The following is a 26,568-nucleotide window of genomic DNA, read 5'->3' on the forward strand; positions in this document are numbered from 1 at the left end:
GGTGTGCGAGTCGCGGCGCGCCAAGTTCTGGGTTCCGGACTCACACGCAGGTGTCACGTGGCGGGCACACTGCCAGGCGCGGGTCGGCGGGTCTCCGAGTGGCAGCGGCGGCAGCAGCGTGGGGCCTTGGGGTTGCCCGGCCGGTGTGCGGGACACCGCTCCGGTAGGTGGGCGGCTTTGGGTGCCAGGACCTTGGTGTGCCCAACGCTCTCGGGGCGCTTTGTTGTGTGCGCCTTTCCGCCCCGCTTCCCCCGGCGGCTCTGAGAAGCCGGAAAAGGTGAGGAGCACTTTACTAGTGCCTGGCATGAGGGGTGGGACGGCGGCGAGCCCGGATGCCCTGTCTCTGGTCACTGGTGGGCTCGGCCTTTGACACAGATGCGACGGCTTATTGCTGTTAGAGGAGTCGCTCCCTGCTGAGCAGTTTTCTCGTAGAGCATTTTAAATTTAAGCGCAGCCCTTCACCTCGCTACCGTATGCTCTCAACAGCGCTGCAAGCGAGTGCTATCACGTGGCCCATTTTACAGATGAGGAAGGTGAGGCTCGAAGAGAAGAGCCGACTTAGGCGCGACCTTGCAGATAGCAAAATGGCAGAGCCTGGAATCAAACGGAAGCTCTCAAAGGCTGTGCGTTCAACCAGCCGTTGCATATATGGCCTGCTCTGCTTTTGGAGTGTGAACAGATCCCCGCGGGGGAGAGGCTGCGCCTGTTGTCTGCAGTCTGTCACCCCCTGTTCTAGGAGACAAACGTTGCACTGTAGGATTCTTGGCCTGGTGCCCTGTGCTTCAAGGTCCTGGAAGTTAAGTGACCCTTGGTCCGCTGAGACCAGCACAAACATGTGTCTTTAGGCAGTTGCTAGACTGGAAACACCAGTTCAGGTTCTTATGGAATCACATTTTAAATTTCTTACTTGAGGGAACACACACTGGAGGTGGGCAGCTTGTGCTTTCATTTAGAGTGCAGTGTTCTGGGAACATGCTTCGGAACTAAAGGTAAACCCGAGTTCAGATTCAGGCTCTTATCTCTGTAGGACTTTAGACCACTTAGCTCTCTTAGCCTCGGTTTCCTTCTCTATAAAGTAGGAAACACAGAATCTGTGTGTGGGACGTCCAGATGGCATTCAACAGGGTAGTTCCCTCAGGAGACTTCTGGCTGGTTCCACTTGCAAAGGTCCAGGGAAGATTTGTAGGCGTGGGGAGGCTGAGGAGCTTGGTAAGTAAATTCACTTACCAGGTCTGTTTCCCTGGGGTTGAGGTGAGGCTCGTGCTACGCGTGCAGAGTGGTATTTCCCCAACAGAAATATCCAGCACTTGATGATAGTTACGGCTGCAGTGGGCTGTGTTCTCCAGGGGTGCTCAGCCCAGGTTCCTGAGTGGTGACAAAGAGGGCCCTAAGGACCCCAAGTTTCTTGAATAACCATAGTAGCTGGTAGGTTTCAGTACTTACTCTGTGCCTGGCCTGTTCTATGTGCTCTATGTAGGTCTTGTAGCTCATTTAACTCTCCCTCCCAGTTCAGGACTGTCTTCACTCCTGTGTTTTATACGAGGGGACTGAGAAACACAGGTGTCAGTTACTGGGGTTGCACGTTAGGAAGAGGAGAGCAGGATTTGAACCCGGCAGGCTGCCTTCAGCACAGTTTCCTCGGGTGTGGGTGGGGAGTGGGAGAACTGGAGGGGTCTGGCTTGTGAGATGTCTGCCACCTGCTCTTACATACCCTTGATCTCCCCCAGATGGGTTTCTGTAGTTGTTACTTTCAGATTTCACAGATGGATTGAGGAAATGGCTTAAGACCCGATTTCTAGAACCCAGTTTGAAACTTGTACTGTCAAGGTGAAGAATCTGTTCTCCCGTCCCTGCTCGCACCCTTGGTCCTCGAGTCTCATCTCTTGGGCCCCTGCTTTGTTCCCCCAGCTTCAGCCACAAGGGCCTGATTTCTGGCCCTTCACAAGTCAAATTTCTTACCATTTTAGGGCTTTTGCACTAAAGGCGATAAGGGGAGGAACACTTTCAGAGGGTAAGGTGTTTGTTCTAATCCCAGATCTCCTAAGCTTGGCTCCTTCGCACTTGAGATCTCAGCTCAGGCGCCTTCCACAGTCTAAGTCCTTATAGTCCTTCTAAATCCTCATAGCAGTCATCACCAGCTGAGATTATCTTGTGTATTTCTTGTTTCCACGTTTATTAGTCTGCTCCTCATAAGAGCAGACTAATTGACTCATTGAGTATTCTTAGTTCCTAGCTCAGTGCCTGGGACACAGGAGTTGCTCCATAAATATTTGTTGCAGGAATGAATGAACTAATTGCAGGCTAATAACAGGAGTAGGGTAGATCTCTTCAACATCAAAAGCTTGTTTTGAACTAAACATAGGATTAACCGGATGATCCAGCAATTCCACTTTGGGTCTAGACGCGAAAGGATTGAAAGTGGGGACTTGGTATTTGTTCATGTTCATGGCACACGACAGCATCACTTACGGTAGCCAAAAGGTGGAAGCAACCCAAGTGTCAGTGATGGATGAATGGATAAACTATATACTGTGTGGCATCTATATACAGTGGAATATTATCCAGACTTAAAAGGGAAGGAAATTCCCACACGTGCCGCAACACGGGTGAACTTTGAAGACCTTGCACTACGTGAATTAAGCCAGACAGAAAAGGGCAAGTGTGTGGTTTCGTTTACCGAGGTAATCGAAATAGTCAAATTCATAGAAATGGAATAATTGTGACCACCATCTTGGAGAGGTGTTCAGTGGGTACCCAGAACTGCAGTTTGGGATGATGAAAAGTTCTGGAGATGGATGTGGACGTGGTTGCACAACAAAGTCCGTGTATTTAATGCCGCTGAATTGCACTTAAAAGTGGTTAAAACGGGGGCGTTTTGGTGGCTCAGTCGGTTGAGTGTGACTGTTGATTTTGGCGTCAGTCATGATCTCACCCCGAGTTGGGCTCCGTGCTAAAGGTGGAGCCTGCTTGGGATTCTCTCTCCCTCTCTCTGTCTGCCTCTCCCCTGCTTGCTTGCTCTCTCTTGCAAGCTGTCTCTCTCTAAAAAAAAACATTAAAATAAATTTTTTTAGAGGGGCCCTTGGGTGGCCCAGGAGGTCAAGCATCTGAGTTCCACTCAGGTCATGATCTCGCAGCCCACAGGTTCAAGCCCCATGTTGCACCCTGTGCTGACAGCTCAGAGCCTGGAGCCTGCTTCAGATTCTGTGTCTCCCTCTCTCTCTGACCCTCCCCGACTCGCAGTTTGTCTCTCTCAAAAATAAATAAACATTAAAAAATATATTTTTAGAGAGAAAGCATGGGGGCGGGGTGGGGAGAAGGTGGGGCAGAGAGAGAGGGAGACACAGAATCCTGCTCCAGGCTCTGAGCTGTCAGCACGGAGCCCAACGGGGGGCTCGAATTCACGAGCAGTGAGATCATGACCTGAGCCCAAGTCGGCAGCTTAACCGACTGAGTCACCCAGGCACCCCAATAAACATTTTAAAAAATGGTTAAAATGGCATAGAAAGACAAATACCAGGGGCGCCTGGGTGGCTCAGTCGGTTAAGCGGCCGACTTCGGCTCAGGTCATGATCTCGCGGTCCGTGAGTTCGAGCCCCACGTCGGGCTCCGTGCTGACAGCTCAGAGCCTGGAGCCTGTTTCAGATTCTGTGCCTCCCTCTCTCTGCCCCTCCCCCGTTCATGCTCTGTCTCCCTCTGTCTCAAAAATAAATAAACGTTAAAAAAATTTTAAATAAAAATTATTTTAATTAAAAAATGGTTAAAATGGTAAATCTTATGTATATTTTATCAGTTAAAAAAATGAGGAAAAAGTTCAAGGTATATTATTTTTCAGCCAACCTCCAAACCTCAAGAAAATATGCTCTTTTCTAAAATACGTGTCTTTTCTAAATATAATATTAGCTTAAAAAGGATGACCTTCCCTCTGCATCTTAAAAGAGGGATCTCTTTCTTGTTTTATCAACTATCTGGTCCTCCCGGGTCAAGTTGACACATAAATTAGCTATTTACATTCAAGATCTTTGTCTTCCTTACTGTAATTCAGATTGCCCCAGGATATAGTAGGTCTAATTGACTTCAAAGATACCACAGATGAGATCTATAGTAGGTGTAATTGATTTAATTGAAACAAAACAAAGAATCTTGATCTCTCTGTTTGAATAAAGCATTCAAACTTCTTCATGGTTAAAAGAAAAAGGCTTAGTTTGGACTCAAGAGTATGGGTTTAAGAAGGGTGTGGATTAAGTACCCCAAGTGGGGGATGGCTTGATCCTGAGTGGTATAGGGTACAGGTGGGTGGGCAGGGACAGCTGGAGGGCAGGGCCACACGTGCAGCCCCACCGCCCCACCCCCCCCCCACAGCTACAGAGGTAACTGACTTGGAATTAGCATCTTACGGTAAGGAAAAGATTTGAAGTGAGGCACGGGGCTGCAGGTGGTCTGCTGAAGGGAAGCCAGTGAGAGCAGTGATGCGGATGGGACTTTCTGTTCTTTGTCCTGAGCACAATGGACCTGAACTCCTTTCCCAGAATAATTGTAGATCTGACCTGCCTCGGAGGAGGGGGGCCCCAAATGGACTTTAGTTATTTGGCGGTTGAGCAATAGTTTCTCTGTGTTGCTTTCCTGCCACCTTCGAGTCCTTTTTAACCTTGAGTAGTCAATATGTAAAAAAAGCTTTTCTCTTCCAGATTTAGGACCAGAGGGCCTATTTTGACTCTTGTGCTGTTTTTGGTGGGTTTACCACCTGCCAAGGGCATGTGTGTTGACCCGATGCAGAGGGTCTTGGGTTGCTGGCCATGCTTGAGTGCGGGGATCAGCACGGAGAAGCCCTCCCTGGACACTGGTGCCCAAACCATCCCTTCACGTGGCTTATTTCTAATCCCCTGGTGCTTGGGTTAAAATAATGACTGATTTGAAAGCCCAGTTAGGAATTTCCTGGTTAACAATTACTGGTAGTTTCTTCTTGCTGGCTCTCCTGGAGGTTAGGGACGATCCCTGTGATTTGGGACTCCTGTTTTATTTAGCGGGAATGTTTGTCTAGCAAATGAGAGCGTGTGTGAGCTTGCATAGGAAAACTACACTTTTCTGCTACATGCCCCCGTCCCCCTCCCCCTGCTACCACCCTCCTGACACCAGATGCATGGGTTTTCCACACATCAGCAATTCTGTGACACTGGTGGTGGTGGTGGGGGGGGGGGTCTTACAGTTCAATTCAGTTCTGATGCTAATTGGAGTTAGTGCAGACCCCACAGGTTAAGGGCTCAGTCCCAGAAGACTGCCCCCCAATCAGAGATGTAGAAGGTCTCCAGGTTACCCACAACTTCTGTATGACCTGGCTACACATTGGAGGTTCCTGTGAACCACCCTCCTTGGATTTAGTCATTTCCTAAGCTCACAGAACTCGGAAACATTTGCTTACCTTTACCAGTTCATTCTATAATAAAAAATACCATAAGGGCAGGAAACAGATAAACAGCCAGATGAAGAGATACTTAGGGTAAGGTCTAGGAAGGTCCCAAGTGCAAGAACTTCTGTCCCCCTAGAGCTGGGGGTGCACCATCCTCCGGGTACGTGGATATGTTCACCAGCGTGGAAGCTCCTTGGGCCCCATACTTTTGGAATTTTCACAGAGGCTTCCTCACCTCTGCCTGATCAATTACTAGCTCACTTTCTAGCAACTCTCCCCTCTCTGGAGAATGGGGAGTGGGATGGAAAATTCCAAGCTTCTGCTCATGGCTTGGTCTTTCTGGTGACCAGTCAGGAGCCCACCCAGAGGCACCTAAGTAGGACAAAGGCACTCATCCACCGCCCCGCCCCCCCCATCACAAGGGTTTTAGGAGCAGAGATTAATTATCTATTTCTTATTATTTCACAGTACTCTCAGGAAACGGGCTCTCTCCTCCTGACTGGCTTTCCCCATCTAGACGTCCTCTAGATTTATCTCCACCGATAGGTCCCTGACCCAGCGGTCAGCCTTGTCCTCCGTGCCGTTTTCCTTGTTTTATCCAGCTGCACCCGTCTTGTCCGCTGCTGGGCTTCCCCACAAGGGGAGCCCCACGGAGGCAGGCCCAGTACCAACGCTGTGGTTGCCACAGGGAAGGTCCTCGAGAAATACTTGGCAAATGAATGAACTGAAATCCAAACTTACCAAATGAATGGCAAAGTGCTGAAAAGCCGCCAACTATTGATTAAGGGAGCTTAGTTCCTGTGAATATTTACACTTTAATACCGGAGGATATCCTACTGCTCACAAATTCTCGTTCTTTGCAGAAACATAGGTTAAGAAACTTGGCATTTTCCAGTCATTCATATATATATATTTTTTTAAGTTTATTTTTTTTAACTTTTTTTAAATGTTTGTTTATTTTTGAGAGAGACTGAGTGTGAGTGGGGGAGGGAGAGAGAGAGAGAGAGGGAGACACAGAATCCAAAGCAGGTCCCAGGCTCTGAGCTGTCAGCACCGAGCCGACGCGGGGCTTGAACCTAGGAACTGCGAGATCATGACATGAGTTGAGGTCAGACACTTAACCGACTGAGCCACCCAGGCGCCCCTATTTATTTATCTTTCAGAGAGAGAGAGTATAAGTGAGGGAAGGGTAGGGAGAGAAGGAGAGAGAATCCCAAGCAGGCTCCGCACTGTTAGCACAGAACCCATTGCGGGACTCGAACTCACAAACCGTGAGATCATGACCTTAGCTGAAAGCAAAAGTCAGACGCTTAACTGACTGAGCCACCAGGTGCCCCCTGGTCATCTATATTTTAATGGGATGCCATTTTTCTGCTGATTTTTCAGACGTGCAACTATGACCTGTAGTTTTTACTGGAGGGTTTATATTTAAGCAAGCATGTGCCTCAACTCATAGCTCCTGTAGGAACTCTGTGGGGTACTTAGAATGTATGTTTGGGGGTTTTGAGTCCGTCCTTCATGGCCAACCTGCTGTGTAGCCCGGGCTGAAATACTTTTCTAAGCCTCATTTTCATTACTTGAAAAATGGGAAGAAAAACACCAAAGTCAGCAATTCATTTGTTTGTTCAGGCATTTGGCAAATCTTCCTTCATGTATGGCTGTGCTGAGTTCTGGGTGGGGAATTAAAAAAAAAAAAAAAAAAAAGGTTAACAGTTCTTGCCTTCAAGGCACCTAGTTTAGGTGGGGGGATACCCTGTAACCAGGAAAAGTTTAGTTTTGAAGAGGGTCCTGGGCTCTCTCTAGGCTAGATCAGGCCTCATCGGGAGGGCGGGGAGTTCTCTCTGCTCACGGGCTAAGAAGCTGATGTCCACAGTTCAGAAAGGAACCACACAGTGGTTTTGCAATAGGATGTCTTCGTCTTCGTGTTTGCCAAGCAGTTCTGAGGGAAAGGCCATAGAGATGTCAGGACGTTGGCAACTTGGGAGAACCCACAGGTTGCCGTGAGCTTTGACTGAGTTTAATGCCGGCAGCGTTTACATTTTTAGGCAACCTTGAACCGGTGCAATGACAACTCAAGTCAACGGGGCTCACAAGGATGCCGACCTGTGGTCCTCGCATGAGAAGATGTTGGCACAGCCCCTCAAAGACTGCGACACCGAGGTGAGATGTCTTCACTGATGCTCTGAAAGCGGAGGTGGGCACCGGGCTGGCTCAGCAGGAAGAGCATGCGACTCTTGATCTCGGGGTCATGAGTTCGAGCCCCATGTTGAGGGTAGAGATTACTTAAATAAATAAACCTTTAAACTTGTTTAAACAAATAAGCAGAGGCTCTTGTTTAATTCTCCAGCTCTACCCCTAAAGAAACCTTATTCGGGGACAGCTTTGCTGTTAGTAGAAGAATGCCAGATTTAGAGGCAGTGGCTGAGAAAGTGGCTAAGAGTCCTCCCCTGTGGGTAAATATGGAGATTTCTGAGTTTCTGCAGAGTGCAGAGCACTGTGCTGGCTGCCCTGGAGGACAGGGGCCTGGGGAGGGGTCATTGAGATTTGGCCCTTTCCTTCCAGGCCAGAGGAGTATATGTAGACACTGAGAAGCATCTTTTGTGTATGTGTTTTTTTAACAGCTTTATACTCAAGAGATCATTCACTTCCCATACAAGTCACCCAGTGAAAGCACACACGTCAGTGATTTTTAGTACGTTCACAGCCAATTTTAGACCACTTTTATCCCCCCAAAGAGAAACCTCGACCCCATGAGCAGTCACCCCCGTGCCCCCCTCCCCCCAAACTCCCCAACCCTCGGCCACCAGTGGTCTCCTTTCTGTCCATGTGGGTTTACCAAAGCAACTTTTATTTTATTTTATTTTATTTTATTTTTTTTGCAACTTTTATTTTAAGGAAGGAGAGCAAGGAATATAGTTCAGGGAGGGAGAAACTTGGTGAAACATAGGGATAAAAATAATGAGATAGTGTAAAATTAAAAATCGGTGGGGTACTTTTTTTATTTATTGATTTTTAAGGTGGGAGACTTATTTTTTTTAAGTTTTATTTATGTATTTTGAGAAAGAGAGAGAGAGCACACGTGCACAGCTGGGGGAGGGGCAGAGAGATAGAAGGAGAGAGAGAGAATCTCAAGTGGGCTCCACACTCTTGGTGCAGAGCCCAAGGCGGGGCTTGAACTCATGAACCACGAGATCAAGACCTGAGCCAGAGTCAGCCACTTAACCAACTGAGCCCCCCAGGTGCCCCGGGATACTTATTTTAAAGATCATTTTCTCTCAATTTTGTTTCCCTTGATCCATTGTCTTCTAGTAATTCCTTCCTGAACGCTACAATCTGAGGAAGATCTCTCTATTCTTTAAGTTCTTTGGGAGTCTCCTCAGTCGAGTTGTTAGGGTTTATGGTCTGCTTTCGGGGGTAAAATGCAAATCTTTAATGGTGCGTCTTCGCTTTAATAGGCTATTGCTTTGATCAGAGCAAAATGCTAACCTGAAACGTCCAGACTTTCACTGTCTCTCCTGATCTCAGGTTTACGACATCATCAAGAAGGAGAGTAACCGGCAGAGGGTTGGGCTGGAGCTGATCGCCTCAGAGAATTTCGCCAGCCGAGCAGTTCTGGAGGCTCTGGGCTCTTGCTTAAATAACAAGTACTCTGAAGGGTACCCAGGGCAGAGGTATGTGACTGTCACCGAAGGCCTGCTTCTGACACAGTGACGTGGGCTCCTGGGTCCGAACAGAGTCCAAACAATGTGGACATGTCAGAAAACAGCAAAGCACTCAACTGTGGGGATTTCTATTCCGCGCTGGTCCCGTCGTAACTCGTTTGCGATTCCCAGCATGTTCTAGTGCTGATATTCTTAGAACAGCTAGCTATACTCAGGGTCCTTTACGAGTCCCTGTGGGGGCTCTCTAGAATAACAGGCCAGTCCATAAGGAGTCTGGAGCTGCTGGGCCACTGTCGAGCCTCTAGAAAAAAAGGTCAGTGCCCTGAGTGGCTCTGTGGAAGGTTGCTGCTCTGTGAGTGATTAAATCTGTACCGGGAGTGACCTGGAAGTGACAACTCAACCTGTCGTCGCTGCATGGAATGTTGGGTTTACCTGTGCCGTGATCTGAGAACCACAGGAAGTTATATTCATGTTTGGTTTTTTTAAAGTTTATTTACTTTGTGTGAGAGAGAGAGAGAGCTCACCACATGAGCAAGGGAGAGACGGAGAGAGAGAGGGAGACAGAGAGTTCCAAGCAGGCTCTGTGTTGTTAGCACAGAGCCCAACATGGGGCTCGAAACCACAAACCGTGAGATCATGACCTGAGCCGAAACCAAGAGTCAGGTGCTAAACTGATTGAGCCACCCAGGTGCCCCTCAGTAACCCCTTTTTGACCACACTTGAGTTTATGCCATCGAGGTGACTCAGGGTGGGGCCGCTAGATGCCGAAAGACCAAACGGGAGATTAGACAAAACAACATGAAGAACACAGCTTAGATCCCAGGCCCAGATCAGGCTTCTGAATCCCCTGCCCCGAGAGCTGAATTTCCATGTGGAGCTGGGGACAGCATCTGGGAACAGCCCTGACGTTAACCAGAGTACTTGCTGGGTTTCATCGACCCTGAGCACTCACTTTTTCACATTTTCACATCTCTGAAACTAGGATGAAACTGACTGATGGCAAGCCATCGTTTAATTGAAAATTCTCGGCAGTTAGTAAGATAGCAGTTGCCTCGTAACTGAGGGTGAAATGCAGTGCTGTGTTCTAGGCATTGGGCTGAGCATGGCCACGTTCGTGTTTGTGTGTCCTGCAGCCTGACTGCAAAGTCGCACTCTCACCCCCCCTCCAGATCAGGAGATGGACTTGGGTAGGTGAAGGAGGCTGCACCAAGGCCCGTGGTAAAGGGCACGATGAGGTTTGCACGCTCCAGATCTGGGTCTGCGTGTGGCTCATCTGTCTGAGGCAAGGCAGGAGGGGCGCCGGAGCCTCACCATGACCTTGAACGCCATCCTCATGGCTGCTCCCCTGGAAGATGGTTAATTGCCAAGTCCCTTTGCAGCCCTGACATTCCTGAAGGTCCTCAATGCTTCCCCAAGCATGGCCTGCTGTCCCTCAAGCTTGGGGAGACCGCACCCTTCTTTGGTGACAGAGAATGTGGGGCTGGAAGGGACCTTCCAGATTATTCAGCAAAGCGCCTTTCTGTTTCAAGACTTGTTCATCACAGCATCATTCACAATAGCCAAGAGGGGGGAGCATCCCAAGTGTCGGCGAATGGAGGAATGGATAAGCAAAATGTGGCATATCCATAATAAAATGTCCTCTTCAGCCTTAAAGAAGAAGAAAATCCTGTAAAGAAGAAGATGAACCAGGAGGACATTGTGCTAGATCACAGAGAAAAGGGAATGATGGTTACTAGCAGCTGCGGGGAGGGGGGTTGCTGCTCGTCCGGGTATAGAGTTTCAGTTTTGCAAGATGAGAAAGTTCTAGAGATCTGTTACACAGAACGGCAATATACCTAGCCGTGTGAAGTGCCTAACACCAGTAAACTGTGTGCCTAAAAATGGTTCAGATTTAAATTGTGTTACATGTCCTTTCCTGTGATGAAATTAGTATACATATTAAAAATTTTTAAGGTTGCTGTGACTGTCAGGTAGAGGTGTTACAAATGGTCTACTGAGTTATTACGATGAATATACAGATAAAAAAAATATGTGGTAAATTTTCATATGTAATTATGAAACAAGTATAATTTTATTAGAACTGCAAAAACAAAAAATATTCCACCCCCCCACCCCACCCCCAGCCCTTAGAAACCCCCTTTCCACATTTCTGTCGCTAGGACTCGGACTCCTCTTGGAACCTTCTATAAGGGAAAGCATACAGTGGTAACTGGCTTATTTCACTTAGCATAAGGGTAACGTCCTCAAGATTCATCCATGTAGCCTGCGTCAGAATTTCCTTCTAGGGGCACCTGGACTGAGCATCCGACTTCGGCTCAGGTCATGGTCTCGCAGTTTGTGAGTTCGAGCCCCGCGTTGGGCTCTCTGCTGTCAGTGCAGACTCCACTCTGGGTCCTCTGTCTCCCTCTCTCTGCCCCTCCCCCACTCTCAAAAATAAAGAAACATCAAAAAAACCCAAGGAATTTCCTTCTAGATGAGGTGATGCTTGCTCAGTCACACAGCCAGCTTGGCATGGAGAGGAGATGAGTGTTGTGGGGGCTCGGGGTACGTGCTCTTACTGCTTCTCTCTGCTTTTATTCTTCTGTCCCAGCCTGAAGCTTCTTTGGCCTCTGTACTGTGCACAGAGGTTGGGGGCCGGAGGGGGGCCTAAGTCTGCTTTCTCCCGCAGGTATTATGGCGGGACCGAGTTCATCGATGAGCTGGAGATCCTCTGTCAGAAGCGGGCGCTACAGGTCTATGATCTGGACCCCCAATGCTGGGGGGTCAATGTCCAGCCCTACTCAGGTAATTGCCTGGGCAGACTCCTGCCTGCCAGTCTCCCAGGGCCGCCTTTCACCCAAAGGAGTCTTAACAAGGACTCTGCCCACAGACGAAGTAAAAAACAGGATAAGCCCCTCCCGGGTCAGCACATCTCTCTCTCTCCCTCAACCTTGGCGTCCACCTGACTCACCCTTCCTGAACACCTGTCCCTTATTCTCGGGGGGGTTTGCTGCAGGGGACCCTCCGTGGCGCTGTGGGGGGTGCACAGTGGTGGCCAGGCCTGTTCTGTCCACTCCTGGTTGATGGCCTGCCTAGTGGCCAAGCTCTGGGGTCCTGCTTGGGGCCTCGTGGGCAGAAGTCACCATACCGCGTCTGGTCTTGTGTTCCAGGCTCCCCGGCAAACTTCGCCGTGTATACCGCGCTGGTGGAACCCCACGGGCGCATCATGGGCCTGGACCTGCCCGACGGGGGCCACCTGACCCACGGGTTCATGACAGACAAGAAGAAAATCTCTGCTACGTCCATCTTTTTTGAGTCTATGCCCTATAAGGTAAGAGGGGGGTCTCTCTCCATTAGCTCTGCTGTCCTTTGGCTCAGAAAGCCTCCAGTGTTTGGCTGCACCTGTAGGAACAGGCAGTCTGTTCGTCAGGCGCTAAAGGAAGTCCCCACCTTTTGCTGTCACCCCACTCCCCGCCCCCACAGCCCCAGCGGCTCCTCAGGCATCCAGGGGGCAGCTGAAGCACAGGGACACGGGTCAGGGAGGCGGCTGAAGAGAAGGCCCAGCTGCAGCCAGGGCCCCCGGGGACAGCCCTGCTCGGAACCCCCGGGGCAGCACCCCCCCGCGCCCCAGCCCAGGACGGTGGCTATCCTGGAACAGGGGGCCTGTGCACCCTGCCGCCCCTCGCACACCTGTCAGCTAGCCACAGCCTGCACGAGCCACGTGCCCCGCGTGGGACTGGCGCATATTCGAGGGGGGCCCTTGTCATTATAAATGGTTTGGTCGAACGGTGCATGGCACGCTCGTGGGCTCACGGTCGGTGATGGGGAGGAAAGCAGTAACCAGCACGCGTGCCTGTGGGGTGGTCTGTGCACGTGGTGACTCTTCCTCCTGTCCCGGAGCCAATTCCTCGTGGCGCCCGCTGCCCAGCGGGCCGCTCCAGGCGGGTTCACGTGTCCCACGGCGAGCGAAGGTCGCGGTGCCTCGTTATGCTCGGCTGAGTGTCAGACGCATGGAAGTCAAGCCAGTGTTTCATCTTGGCGTTTCGCGGTCTCTGTTGCTTGCCCTTGACTGTTCGCCGTGTGTTAGCCTTTGGCTCAGTCCTAGTCGTCGCACGGGTGCTTTTGGGGTGCAGGTGACGGTCCGCTTGTTTTCATGGAAAGCTGAGGTGTTTCGCACCAGGGGTGTCCTCATTGGCCAACAGTGGACAACCCCTCGAAGATGGATTTTGAAACGTGACAGGAGGAAGACAGTGCTCTGCCTTTGCGCATGGAACTCAAAAGCCAGTTTCTACAGTTTCTCTCCCTACGGAAAGAGCGGTGGCGGAGCGGAACCCCGGGCTGGTGTTCTGGTCTCATACGCGGCCTTAGGCAGCCTGACTCTTTAGCGTAATGTCCTCCATTACCCAAGAGGCTCTTCTGGGTGTCAGCGGGCTCAGCACCCCCGTCTCCGCGTCTTTGACACACACCGTGCAGGCTGTAGCCCCCTCTGTGGGTGGAGGGTAGAGGCTCCCCTGGTGGTGGGCCTGCAGGGGTGTAGAGAGGAGGGGCCTAGGAGCCTGGCCAGCTGTGGGCACCGGCCCTGTGCAGGGAGGAGGACACAGAGCTGACTGGGCTCCAGCAGCAGCTGCCACGCCCCTCCTCTGCCCACCAGGCTGCCTCCCTGCCCAGCCTTTCCCAGCTCTGCCCTCGCCATGGGGCTCTCTCCCTCACCCTGGGGCTCTCTCCCACCCTTTGGCAGCCGCCTCACACGGGGCCAGGCATTTCATCTCTCCAGGGGGAAACAGCACCTTGAGCCTTCTGTCACCTCCTCTCTCCTCTGTGACCATTCCCCTCTCCAAACGTCCTAAGCTTCCTTCCTGTCCCTTTGCACCTCTCTGGCCCCTCAGAAGTTTCTTACAAATGCCTGTGAATTCTCCCTGGAGCTGTTTTATTGTCGAATGTTTAGGGTTTTGGTTTTTTTTTTAAGTTTATTTATTTATTTTGAAAGGAAGAGGGTGCAGATGTGGGAGGGGCAGAGAGAAAGGGAGAGAGAGAGAGAGAGAGAGAGAGAGAGAGAGAGAGAGAGAGAGAGAGAGAGAGAGAGGAAGGGAGAGAATCCCAAGCAGGCTCCTCATTGTCAGCACAGAGTCCGATGCACGGCGCGAAGCCACAAACTGTGAGATCATGGCCCGAGCTGAAGAGTTGGAATGATTAGGGTTTTTAAAAAAAGAGGAAAACCGGGAGCACCTGGGTGGCTCAGTCGTTAAATGTCCAACTTTGGCTCAGGTCATGGTCTCGCGGTTCGTGAGTTGGAGCCCCTCTCTGTGTCTCCTCTCTCTCTCTCTCCCCCTCCCCCCACTTACGCTCTGTGTCTCTCTCAAAAAAGAATAAACATTAAAAAAATTAAAAAGAGAAAAATGTTCTAGGGTGCCTGGGTGGCTCAGTCAGTTAAGCATCTGGTCCCACATCAAGCTGTGTTTTGATAGTTTGGAATTCTCTTTCTCTCTGCCCCTCCCTCCTGCTAGCATGTGTATTCAAGTGAGCTCGCTCTCTCTCTCTCTCTCTCTCTCTCTCTCTCTCTCTGTCTCAAAAATAAACACTTAAAAAAAGAGAAAAACCTTGTTAAAAAATCCTGCAAGTTCAAAGAGGAAAACGTGGGAGAATAGCAACACACTTTGGGGGGGGGGGGTAATTCTCTTTTAAAATTTTTTTTAGAATTATGTCCATTTTTTTTTTTTTTTTTTTTTACTGTGGGTTGGCTGTTGATTTTCATCAAGGTAACAGTTTCTTTGCCAAGTTCAGGTGACAGAACCAGTTTATTCCATTTGAAACAAAACCTTCAGCCCGCCTGTCCAGAGGATGTCTCAGCTGCACACAACTTGCTGTAATCCTGTTTAATTGGAAGCGCTTTTTTCCTTTGGAAAGGGCGGCGGCCATCCCCGAGTCTCTCCCCCCACGGGGTAGGGGTGCAGAACCCAAGGCTTCTCTTACCACCTCCTCCCCAGAGAGCTCCCATGCCCCCTCCCCTAAAATCTTTCCCTTTGACTTGTACTTTCCCCTTGGCACAAATGATGTAACACAACTTTAAGACACTGAATTTACTAAGAACTGTGTCGCCAAGCAGGGCGCCTGGGTGGCTCAGTCGGTCGAGCAACCGACTTCGATTCGGGTCTCGATCTCGCCATCCCATCCGTGAGTTCGAGCTCCACATCGGGCTCCCTGCTGTCGGCACAGAGCCTGTTTTGGATCCTCTGTCCCCCTCTCTCCGCCCCTCCCCGACTTGCTCTCAAAAATAAATATAAAAAAAAAGTTTTATGTTTCACATCCAGATGGGTCCATGGTTTATCTCAAATCGATTTCTGTGGGGGACCGTAGAGTGGGGGTCAGATAACACTCTTTTTTCCGGCTGACCTAGTGCCACTTACCGGAAGACCATTCTTTCCCTGCAATGTTGCTGTTGTCATGGATCGGATCGACCCCCTGTCACAGGGCTTCTGTTTCTGGCCTTCTTCTGTTCTGTCAAACTGTCCTTCCACAAGCTCGTGCTGCCTTAATCACTGTAATTTTTTGTGTTTTAAAATTTCTTTCAGTAACGTTTTGCATGGAGGTCTGGTATACCTTTTGCTAGATATTTTATGGGTTTTGAAACTAATGTGATATTATTTAAAAAAAATTTTTTTTTTACATTTATTTAATTTTGAGAGACAGAGCACGAACGGGGGAGGGGCAGAGAGAAGGAGACATAGAATCCAAAGCAGGCTCCAAGCTCTGAGCGGTCAGCACAGAGCCCGATGCGGGATTCGAACTCACAGACTGCGAGGTCATGACCTGAGCTGAAGTCGGACGCTTAACTGACTGAGCCACCCAGGCGCCCCAATAATATTATTTTTTAAATGTTTGCTTTTGGGGGGGGCAGGATGGGCAAAGAGAGAGGGAGTGAGAGGATCCCAAGTAGAATCCACGCTGTCCGTGCAGAGCCTGATTCGGGACTCCATCTCAGGAACTCTGAGGTCATGACCTGAGCTGAAATCAAGAGTCCAGAGGCTTAACCGACTGAGCCACCCAGGCGCCCTTAATATAATATTATTCTTATTAAAATTTCCTTCCCGATGTTTTGCTGCTTATATGGACGAATAGAACTGGTTTTTGGCTTTTGACTCCACATCCAGTGACCTTGCTAAATTCAATTACTAATTCTAATAGCTTGTCCCTAGAGGCTTGGATCTCCCAGGTAGGCGGTCATCGCGTCTGTGAGTAATGTCAGCTTTGTGCGTCTCCTAATCCTATGTCCTTATTTCTTCCTCTTGCCTCTGTGTACCTGGGACTAGAAGAGGTGTTAGCATCTCGTCTCATTCCCGAAGGTAACAGTGTCTTAGCACCTGCCCTGTGCGGTGCATGTTTGTGGCTCCTGTTTCACTCTGCAGTGGCGTTTTGGTTCCCTCTCCTTCCCGGAAGAACCCCGAGGCGGGGGCTCACTTTTCCTCTCGGGACCCCTCAGGGCATCCTGCCTCCATAGGCGATACCTGGTTGTCCACGCCACGTGCACAGGCCACATACACCGGTACCCCACCTTGCCCTCAAGTCACGCTCTGGGACGTCTTTCCTGTGTCCATGGTGGAGTGGAGCGAACAGCTTTGGGCAGGTGGAGGAAGTCATCTTACCCTTGAGAGTTGGCACGAGTCCCGGTGGGAGGGCAGGCACGGTGTGGTGGACGCAGCCCGAGCCTGCTGTCTCCGTCACATTCCACAGGTGAACCCAGACACTGGCTACATCAACTATGACCAACTGGAGGAAAATGCCCGCCTCTTCCACCCGAAGCTGATTATTGCAGGTGATGAGCTGGGGGGTAAAGGCACCGTATTTGTAGCAGCCCCCTTGCCTATTACAAAATGAAGATGTGATGTTCCCCAGCTCGCTGCCTCTGCCTCGAATAGCCGGGCTTCTTGGGTCTAAGTATATTCTCTTCTTTCGGGACAAATATCTGTTTTGCCACCTTTAGTACTAGGTGGCAAAAGATCTGAGGCTGTTATCAGAGAAGCATCCAGAAATGTTAACTCCTGGAGCACTTGGCTAGCTCAGAGTACGTGGCTCAAGATCTCAGGGTCGTGAGTTCGAGCCCCGTGTTGGGTTGTAGAGATTACTTAAATAAATAAAAACTTTAGAAATGTGAATGCTTGACTAACTGATGGAGGAAATAACAATAGTTAGGGGCCATCCCAACCACCGTGAAGAGGCACGTGGCCTGAAGAGGCAGGTCAGAGTGGTTGCCTTCGGCACATAAGGATGTTTTTTTGTTTTTAATTTTTTTGTTAATGTTTATTTATTTTTGAGACAGAGACAGAGCGTGAGCAGGGGAGGGGCAGACAGAGAGGGAGACACAGAATCCAAAACAGGCTCCAGGCTCTGAACTGTCAGCACAGAGCCCGACATGGGGCTCGAACCCACGGACTGTGAGATCATGACCTGGGCCGGAGTTGGATTCTTAACCGACTTGGCCACCCAGGCACCCCCACAAGGATGTTTTTTGAGGGTGTTTTTCATTTCCGTTCTCGGGGGTTTTGGAGGGAGAAATCTCTAAGCTTTCGAATATGCCCATCGCGAGGCCCGCGTGCAGGCTTGCGCTCCGGGAGACTCTCAGCTGGCCGTGGGTATCTCTGACTCGACTTTGTCACCTTTGCCGTCTCAGGGACCAGCTGCTACTCCCGAAACCTGGATTACGCTCGACTGAGGAGGATCGCAGACGACAACGGGGCCTATCTCATGGCCGACATGGCGCACATCAGCGGGCTGGTGGCTGCCGGCGTGGTGCCTTCCCCCTTTGAGCACTGCCACGTGGTGTCCACCACCACCCACAAAACCCTGCGAGGCTGCCGCGCCGGCATGATCTTCTACAGGAGAGGTATGCTCCGGGGCGTGGGGTACTGGCGGGCTGCTGGCGTTGGCCTTTCTCCTCTGGGGTGCATGCTCGGTTCGGGAAGCTAGGAAAACCCAGGGTCCCTTGAAGGGTCCCTTAAAGAGCTAGTTAGGGGGCACCTGGGTGGCTTAGTCGGTCAAGCGTCTCTTGGTTCCAGCTTGGGTCACGATCCCACAGTTCGTGAGATCGAGCCCCACGTTGGGCTCTGCGCTAACTGCATAGAGCCTGCTTGGGATTCTCTCTCTCCCCCTTTCTCTTCCTGTCCCTCCCCACCTCTCTCTCTCTCTCAAAATAAATCAACTTAAACAAACAAACAAAAAAAAAACTACTTAAGGAGGGGGCGATCAGTCTGCAGAAGAGATCTGGAAAGAAGCCCTGAGCACAGCTCTTACTTCATTCCTTGGGCATCTGGGTCCTGGAAAAGGAGGAAAGGTATTGTGCCATGGGTCGACTAGTCTTGCCCACAAGGGGCAGGCACTGTAGCAAAAACAAGACATGCGAGGCTGGCCAGGGGCTACCAGAAGGCCTCGTGGTGCAGCGTCATTCTGGTGACCTCGCTGTGGTCCAGGACGCCTATCCCAGAGAAGGACTCACAGTAATCAAAGCGCAAGACGCTGATGTATAAACCATAGTTACCACTTTAGTCCTTTTAGTGAGGAATTTCTGTTGACTGCCTCCAACCCACATGTAAGCACTCCTTTTATTTGGGGATTCCCCGTGCTTGGGAAAACCAGACCTGTGATCAGATCATCTGGCCCATGATGAGACCGGATCCCCACGCACCTGCAGAGAAACCAGCCCCTGGGTGACTGGGTCTCTCTCCCCTGCGGCCTTCTTGCCTAGCCCCCTGGCCAGGACTGGACACACCCATATGCCCGCTAGCGTTCTCAGGTCCTGCTGTCTCAGGACCTTCTTCGGTTGTACCCACGGTTCAAGGCAGGTGGCCAGTCCCACCTGCCTAGAAACTTCCTTTCTTCCCACTGAGCACTGATGTGATTTGCTGCACCTTGAGCAACTCCTGAATCTTCCACGGACGCCCTCTGTGATCCCGGGCTGCTTGTGCAGCCTCTCTGTGCCTCGTTTCCTCACCTCCAGAGAGGGGATCGTAATAATAGCACCCATCCCTTCAGACTACCTTTGGGAGGAGCACATGAATTAACCTTAATGTAAAGTGCCTCGCACGGTTCGTGGCTAACAAGCAGCTCTGTAGAGACAGTAGTTCCTACAACTGATGATTAACTTTGTTTCAGAAAGGAATCCTATTCCTTATTAGAGCCATTATCATATAATATACATCATTATATAAACGAGTCTTCTGTCCTTCAACATAGTCGTCTCGGAAGACTGCTCTCTTGGACACTTGAGGAAATACGCCCAAGGCACATTCTTCATTACGATCTCAGTGTGGGGAAATTTCCTTTTTTTTTTTTTAATTGTATTTTTTTTAATGTTTATTTTTGAGAGACTGAGACACAGAGCACGAGCCGGGGAGGGGCAGAGACAGAGGGAGACACAGACTCAGAAGCAGGCTCCGGGCTCTGAGCTGTCAGCACAGAGACAGTCGTGGGGCTAGAACTCATGAGCTGTGAGATCATGACCTGAGCTAAGTCAGACACTTAACTGACTGAGTCACCCAGATGCCAGAGGAATGATGGGAGTTCGATCCTTAACAGTTCTTTTTTTTTTTTTTTTTTAAATTAAGTAAGCTCCACGCCCAACATGGGGCTTGCACTCAGGACCCTTAGATCAAGAGCCGTATGCTGTACTGGCTGAGCCAGCCTGGCGCCCCTTTGTGGAGGGAAATTTCTGTCCTTTGATTTCATGTACAGAGGGTGGTCTGCCCCCGCTCCGGAAGCAAGGGGCCCCTCTGCTCTGTACCATCCGGCACTAGAGGCCAGGCTTGTGCTTAGCGCACTCTGGGTTTGAGTCCGGGTAGGGAGAAGACAGAGGGGACAGCCCGTCTCACGTTCCCATTCTGTTGTTTTTCTTCATCCAGGAGTGCGCAGCGTGGATCCCAAGACCGGCAAAGAGACGCTGTACAACCTGGAGTCGCTCATCAACTCTGCCGTGTTCCCGGGCCTGCAGGGAGGTCCCCACAACCACGCCATTGCTGGTAAAATGCCACCAAACCCCACCCGGAGCCCTTGGATGGCACCTGGGGCTGCGCCCTCATCCATGACAGCCCCACGCAAGCTAGGGGTCCTCCTAACTTTGCTCATCCGTGGCCCCTGGTTCCCACCTCACCTGTCCACCAAAAGTGTGTACCAGGACTTGCACATCGGGGAGAAACTAGAACATCTCTGTCCAGGAGATGCTAACGAGCGAGAAAAGGGAAACTGGCGACGGGTGTCAGGGACAAGGGGAGCGAGCGATGACCACTCCACACGTACGTCCACCCGTAGGCAGAACCGTATTGGGTGAGCTTCCGTACAGTGGGTGTGGCCAGCTTTAAGAAATAACGGGGAGGGGCCCCTGGGTGGCTCGGTCGGTTGGGCATCTGACTTCGGCTCAGGTCACGATCTTGCAGTCCGTGAGTTCGAGCTCCGTGTCAGGCTCTGTGTAGACGGCTCAGAGCCTGGAGCCTGTTTCAGATTCTGTGTCTCCCTCTCCCTCTCTCTCTCTCTGACCCTCCCCTGTTCATACTCTGTCTCTCTCTGTCTCAAAAATAAATAAACGTTAAAAAAAATTAAAAAAAAAAAAAAAACAATGGGGAGGGGATTTAGCAACGAGAAAAAGGCACGGCAAAAGGAGTGGGCGATTAGCACCCAAACCCGGCAAGGGCACGTTGCCTGTCCGCTGACATCCTGACCCTTGCACTGCTGGCCTTGAGGCCGCGTGGGAAACGCCTGGGTCCGATGGCACGGTCACCCAGCAGGCTGTCATCGAGCCATTCCATTCCTGTACAGACAGCTTAGGAAATGTGTGATGATCAGAGTTATTCCAGTGTCGTCTTTGGAACCAAGCAGTTTGGCAGAGGAGCCCAGGACGAAGGCGTATGGTCTCCATCCCGAACGTCACTGGTGTTTCGAAGGAGGGGAGTGGGGGAAGCAAGGAGTGGTGAATTTTAGGCCCCTGGGAGCAGGGAGGGGGTGGGTCTCCACTGGTGTCTCCCCTTCTCCCTTTACACCTACAAACTCCACGTCCGTGGTCTCTTCAACTCTTGGGTGATGGGGTGACCCACCCTGCAGGCGCTCCGGGCCCCTTCCTGTCGTTTCCACCAACACCGATTAGAGGCTTCTGCGCCAGCGCTCAGGCACACGTCTTTTGCCTTCTCCTTCACCTTCTGTGCCCCCTTGAACAGCCCTTGGGATTGACCAAGGTGCCGGAGGAGTCTGGACGTGCAGGCAAACAGGTCTGCACCTCTCACCGGGCCTCTGATCTTTTCGGATCTGCGTGATCTGGCATCAGAGCAAAAGCTTTTTGGGGCAGCTGAGTGTTCATGTTCGCAAAGGACCGTAAAACCCATCTTGCTTAAGAACTGCTTTCCTGTGGTGATCTTACTAGCACAAGACTCCCAGGCCTGGAGAAAGGCTACCTCAAAAGCACCTCCTCAAAGAGGAGAGGCCTGTGGGTTCAGCTGGTTAATTGTAGCATTAAAAAACTACGTATCATCTGGTGGAGGGGGACTATGAACCCCCTCTTTGGTGATATTGAAAAGCAAGGAGGCCTGAGTGGAAGCAAGCGGTGTTCTTGAACTCCTGGTCGGTCTCTTGGTCCCCTCCTGCCTTCCTGACCCCTTCTCTCTTCCCGCCAGGGGTCGCCGTGGCCCTGAAACAAGCCATGACTCCGGAATTCCGGGTGTACCAGCGCCAGGTGGTGGCCAACTGCAGGGCTCTGGCTGAGACCTTGATGGAGCTGGGCTACAAAGTGGTAACAGGTACCAACAGAAAGTGCTGGACGGCCCCCCCACCGACCCCGGGACGGGGGTGCCCCTGCTCCTAGGGGTGGCACTTTAAACCTCGCACCTAGGCCTGGGCGCTGCAGCCACGGCTGTGCATCATCTGTCGCTGGCATGTGACGCGACGGGTCCTCAGGAGAGCTTTGTGGAAGGCCCACCTGAGGCTCAACCGAGAAAGGTTCGGTACCAGTGGTCACACGGCTGGTGGAAGGCACAGTCACAGCTTGGAACACAGCAGGCTCCCAGAGCAGTCTCCCCAGCGATGCCCCACGCCGTCCCACGGGGGTGTCTCCACTCACCCCCGAGGGCCCGGGTACAACAGGCCTTCCCAGTAGGAGTTCATGGCAGCATTCTATCCATGTCTGCTTGAATACAAAAGCTGGTGGTGCTGAGTAAGGTCCCCGTGAGATGGACCTTCCGGGTGAGGGCCCGCTCGGGGGGGTGCGGTCGCTTCTGTCCCTGCGCGTTTTACGGCTAGGACGGCATTTTTCTGGCAGACTTCTGCTCACAAGGCCGCTGTGGATGCTGCCAGTGGGGTGGTCTAGGGAAGCGAGTCCTGGTAGGCCACTGACTCGGGTGCCTACTCCCTGCCCGCGGCCCTTTACGGGGATTTCAGGCCCCGGCCTGAGGAGTGGGCTCCCCACCAGACTAGTCGTGAGCAGCAGAGCTGGGACAAACGCTGTCTCCTCAGCAGGTCTCGGGAGCACCCGTTTTCCGTTTCGCTTCACTTCCTCTTCCCTTTCTTTGTCCTTCATCCTCTGCCTCTTTCAGTTAGAAAGCCCTAGAAATCTCAGTGTGGGCTGCGACCTTCAGGGTCCCTTAGGTCACTCTGTCAGACATGGATGTGCACACCAATACCGCAGGCACCCTGTTAACATGCAGGTTGTGAAGGGGCGCCTGGGCGGCTCAGTCGGTTAAGCGTCCGACTTCAGCTCAGGTCATGATCTCCCGGTTCGTGGGTTCGAGCCCTGTGTCGGGCTCTGTGCTGACCTCTCAGAGCCTGGAGCCTGCTTCGGATGCTGTGTGTGTCTCTCTCTCTTTGCTCCTCCCCTGCTCCCTCTCTGTCTCTCAAAAATGAATAAACGTTAAAAAATTTTTAAAAGATACAGGTTGTGACTCGGCAGGTCTAGGTTGGTTGGGGGTGTTTGTATCCTGCATTTCCATCCAGCTGGCGTGGGACCCACACTTGGCACTACAAGGAGTTAGACCAATGTCCCTGTGGCTACAGACAGCAGACGGCAGCCCCTCAGCCCAGCGAGGCCCAAAGTCTCACGTCAATCTCGGGAGAGGTCTCCACTTTCCTGAGCTCCCAGGGCTGCCCCCACCCCCAGTTCACTCTCCTCTGAGGACACGGTGCAGATGGCCGAAGCAGATAGTGGCGACCGTAAGCCCAGGAGCCAGCGTTCGTGATAACCTGCTTTGTGCCTGGTATGGGCAAAGTGCTATACGTGGCACCTTATCTAAACTTGGCGACAGCCTCGTGAATTATCGCTCTTATTTTGCAAATGGGCGTCTGAGGTTCCCAGATGTCGAGCTGCCTAAAGCCACAGCAAGCGTGAGGGCGTGGTTTAATCTCTGGACTGTGGGGTCCCGCACCTTTGAAGTCATTGCTATTGTCCAAGTGAAGGGCCCGGGATTAATGAGATTTCAAAGTGGAAAGATCCAGGTGCTCGGAAGACCCCTGGTGGCCTTGGTCCAGTTCCAGAAAGTTCTAGTGGCCTCGATATCCTCATGTGTTGGGTCAGGGCGCTGGGCAGCCTAAGCTGGGAAAGCTACCGTTGGTTCCCCTCGGGCTCAAGGACCTGCTCCCAGTCACCAGGTACCCTTTGTAAACTATCACCTCTTAGGTCCTGGGGCATCTTTTGTTTAGCATGGGACTAAAGTCTCTCAGGACACGTGGTGGGGGTGCTCACCTTCCTCATCACATCTGCTTTAGCCTCCTTGATCCCTACCCTCATTTCTTAGGAAGAGAGATTCCTTCACCTGGGAGTCAGCTTTCCACATTCCTACATGTCCAACTTGGTTTCCAGGTGGTTCTGACAACCATTTGATCCTCGTGGATCTCCGTTCCAAAGGCACGGATGGTGGCAGGGCCGAGAAGGTACTAGAAGCCTGCTCTATAGCCTGCAATAAGAACACCTGTCCAGGTAAGAATCTTTGCTGGTCTTCTCTTCTGTACCGCTCCCGTCTTAGATTTCTTTTGGCCAGAGTTGTAGCCGATGATAGTTTGGCTCTGGGGACAGACATCAAGGGATTTTCAAGGGGCACATACACCGTATGGCATGGGGCAAAATCCTGGCTCTCTTCTGGCCTGCTCCTTCTGATGCAGCTCTAACCCTGCCAGGCACAGAGAGGGAGGGACTGAGGTGGACTGCTCGGAGGGGCTACAGGCATTTGGAGAAGAGAAGCAGGGGCCTCTGGAACAGGCTGGGTTTCTCAGGGGGTTGTAAAAAGAATGTGGGTGATGCATCCCTGACTCACAAGGATGCTAGCCTCCCTTTTGGGAGGTCATGCCACTGAAGGCAACCTCCTTGCTGTTTCATCACAGTGGCCACAACGTGCGGCCGTCTCCTGTGCCTTTGTGCCGCCTCTGGCATTTAAATCAGCAGCGCTCTGCTTCCGAGATACAGTGGGCACCCACAGGCCAGTTTTTTGGCCAGCTGTCTTCTTAAATGCACAGGGGTCAGTGGGGAGTTGGGTGCAGCCAAAGGACAGAGCCCGTTTGTCTTGAAGGTGACAAAAGCGCACTGCGGCCCAGCGGACTGCGTCTGGGGACTCCGGCACTGACATCCCGCGGATTTTTGGAAAAAGAGTTCCAAAAAGTGGCCCAGTTTATTCACAGAGGTAAGGAGAAAGGGTCAGAGGTTTGCCACTTTAGACTCTGTGTGTGTGTGTGTGTGTGTGTGTAGTTTCTGATTGTGGCTGAGCAGGGCTGAGCGCTGGGGACGAGACAGCAAAGATCACTTTAGCAGCCCATCTAGTCTGAGAGGCTTGTAACTTGTCCTGCCCAAGGAAGGGGGCACACGAGAATCCTTTCCGAGGGTGACGTGAACACCTAAGGCTGTCATGCCCCCGGGCCTCGGGAGTGTCTCCCGGGCCCAGTGGGGCTGCCGCACTGGCACTGTGAGCCCACAGGGGATCCGTTCTGTCTCTTGCGGGCGCAGGGATAGAACTGACTCTGCAGATTCAGGACGACGTTGGTGCCAGAACCACCCTGAAGGAGTTCAAGGAGAAACTGGCCGGGGACGAGAAACACCAAAGGGCCGTCAGGGCTCTCAGGGAGGAAGTGGAGAGCTTCGCGTCTCTCTTCCCTCTGCCTGGACTGCCTGCCTTTTAGAGGAGCTGCCAGCCCCCACCTGCCCGTGGGCACCTGCCCGGCACCCGACTGTCGGGACTGCACAGGGACCGCTTGCTCGAGGACCTGGTGCCCTCGTGGGGAGACAGGAGAGCTGCGCCACGCGGGACCAGGCTGGGTCAACTTCATGCCCTCTGAGGGGGTTTCTTTTGGACTTTCCTCACATTATCTCCAGAAATCAAAATTCGTTTAAGACCCACTGTTAGTAATTCTGGGACAGGTTATTAAGGAGTTTAAATTTGATCCTTTCTCTCAGTTCTTCTGGAAAATGGCAATTATTTAGCCTGGGTCCGGGGCAGACGAGCGGAAAGACCCCAGTAGTTGCACTCGCCCTTCTCTGAGTTCCCGGGCTTCCTCCAGGCTCTGCAGTACAGAAACACCCCAGTTCGGAGCTCCTAAAAGCTTCCTCTTCTTAATGTCTTGTTACGCGGCGGGCTGCTACAGCACCGATTGATGACCGTTACAAATGAGAAGGCGAATCCTGAAGCCAGGTCTTGACAACCAGTATGGTGGGAGTTTCCCCGTGGCACTCAGGGTGTCGTGGAAACGGTCTCGTTCGCCCCCCACCCCCGGAGGGTACCAGGGCCCATCAGGTGTAAGCACCGGCTGAGGAGAGATGGCTTTCCTTCCCTGTGCCGGATAAGCAACTCCCCCCTGTAATCAGGAGACCAAGCGTCACCTTCCCAGAGAAACTTTATTTTTCACAGAGCCAAAGTGCAAAACATAGATGACCATTTTTAATAAGCACAATCGAATGTGTAACCACAGAGTGTCTACAAGAATCATAAGAGCTTTAAAAAATACAACCAATTTTTATATTTCAAAAATATCTGAACTCAAATAAATTAATTTCTTAAAAAGTACACTTCTCATACTATTTGTTTGGCATTTACTCCGGTTAAACTCTGGTGCGGCCAGACCCAGGAGCCGGCGTCACACGCGTGTTCGCAGTACTCGCGTGGTGACGACCACAGCTCACGTGGCGGTAGAGGACTCACGTTCACACGCGTGGACGGAGGGACATGCGGTAATAAAATAGCCTTCCCAAAATAACAAACACGAATTCATCACAGACTATGCTTTTCACCGCAGTCTTCAAAGGTGGTGCTTATATTAACCCGACCCGTGTAGCCAGCCAGCGTGGGGCAGTCGGTGGGTCCCGCCCAGAAGGCGCCCCTGGGGTCGAGGGTCCAGCACGTTACTGGCATCTATCCCAGCACGGGCGGGGACAACGGCCGCAGACTCCACAGGGTGTGGGTGACACAGCAGTCCCCGTATCTCTGCCTCAGTTTGGGAGCCATCATGCTGCCGGGACAGTCTTCCGTTCGGGGGCCTGGCTCCTCCCCCGGCCAGGGCATCTCCAAGACCCTCCTGTGT

General features: G+C 51.7%; 1 protein-coding gene across 2 annotated transcripts; it reads left to right on the plus strand.

Annotated features, from left to right (window-relative positions):
• SHMT1 (serine hydroxymethyltransferase 1) lies at positions 1-26,148 on the plus strand. Of its 2 annotated transcripts, none has more exons than XM_007080767.2 (12): positions 1-277; positions 7,450-7,564; positions 8,930-9,075; positions 11,735-11,850; positions 12,216-12,376; positions 16,774-16,855; positions 17,711-17,923; positions 19,935-20,051; positions 21,693-21,815; positions 23,867-23,983; positions 24,570-24,680; positions 25,001-26,148. In XM_007080767.2, the coding sequence occupies exons 2-12, from the start codon at positions 7,469-7,471 to the stop codon at positions 25,171-25,173; spliced, it is 1,455 nt and encodes a 484-aa protein (XP_007080829.1). In that variant the 5' UTR covers positions 1-277; positions 7,450-7,468; the 3' UTR covers positions 25,174-26,148. The 2 variants fall into 2 exon arrangements, with proteins under 2 accessions (XP_007080829.1, XP_042822538.1); XM_042966604.1 differs by having other exon boundaries at positions 1-163.
• The last annotated feature ends 420 nt before the right edge of the window (positions 26,149-26,568 follow it).

The sequence above is a fragment of the Panthera tigris genome, chromosome E1, assembly GCF_018350195.1.
Source record: "Panthera tigris isolate Pti1 chromosome E1, P.tigris_Pti1_mat1.1, whole genome shotgun sequence".
NCBI lineage: Eukaryota > Metazoa > Chordata > Mammalia > Carnivora > Felidae > Panthera > Panthera tigris.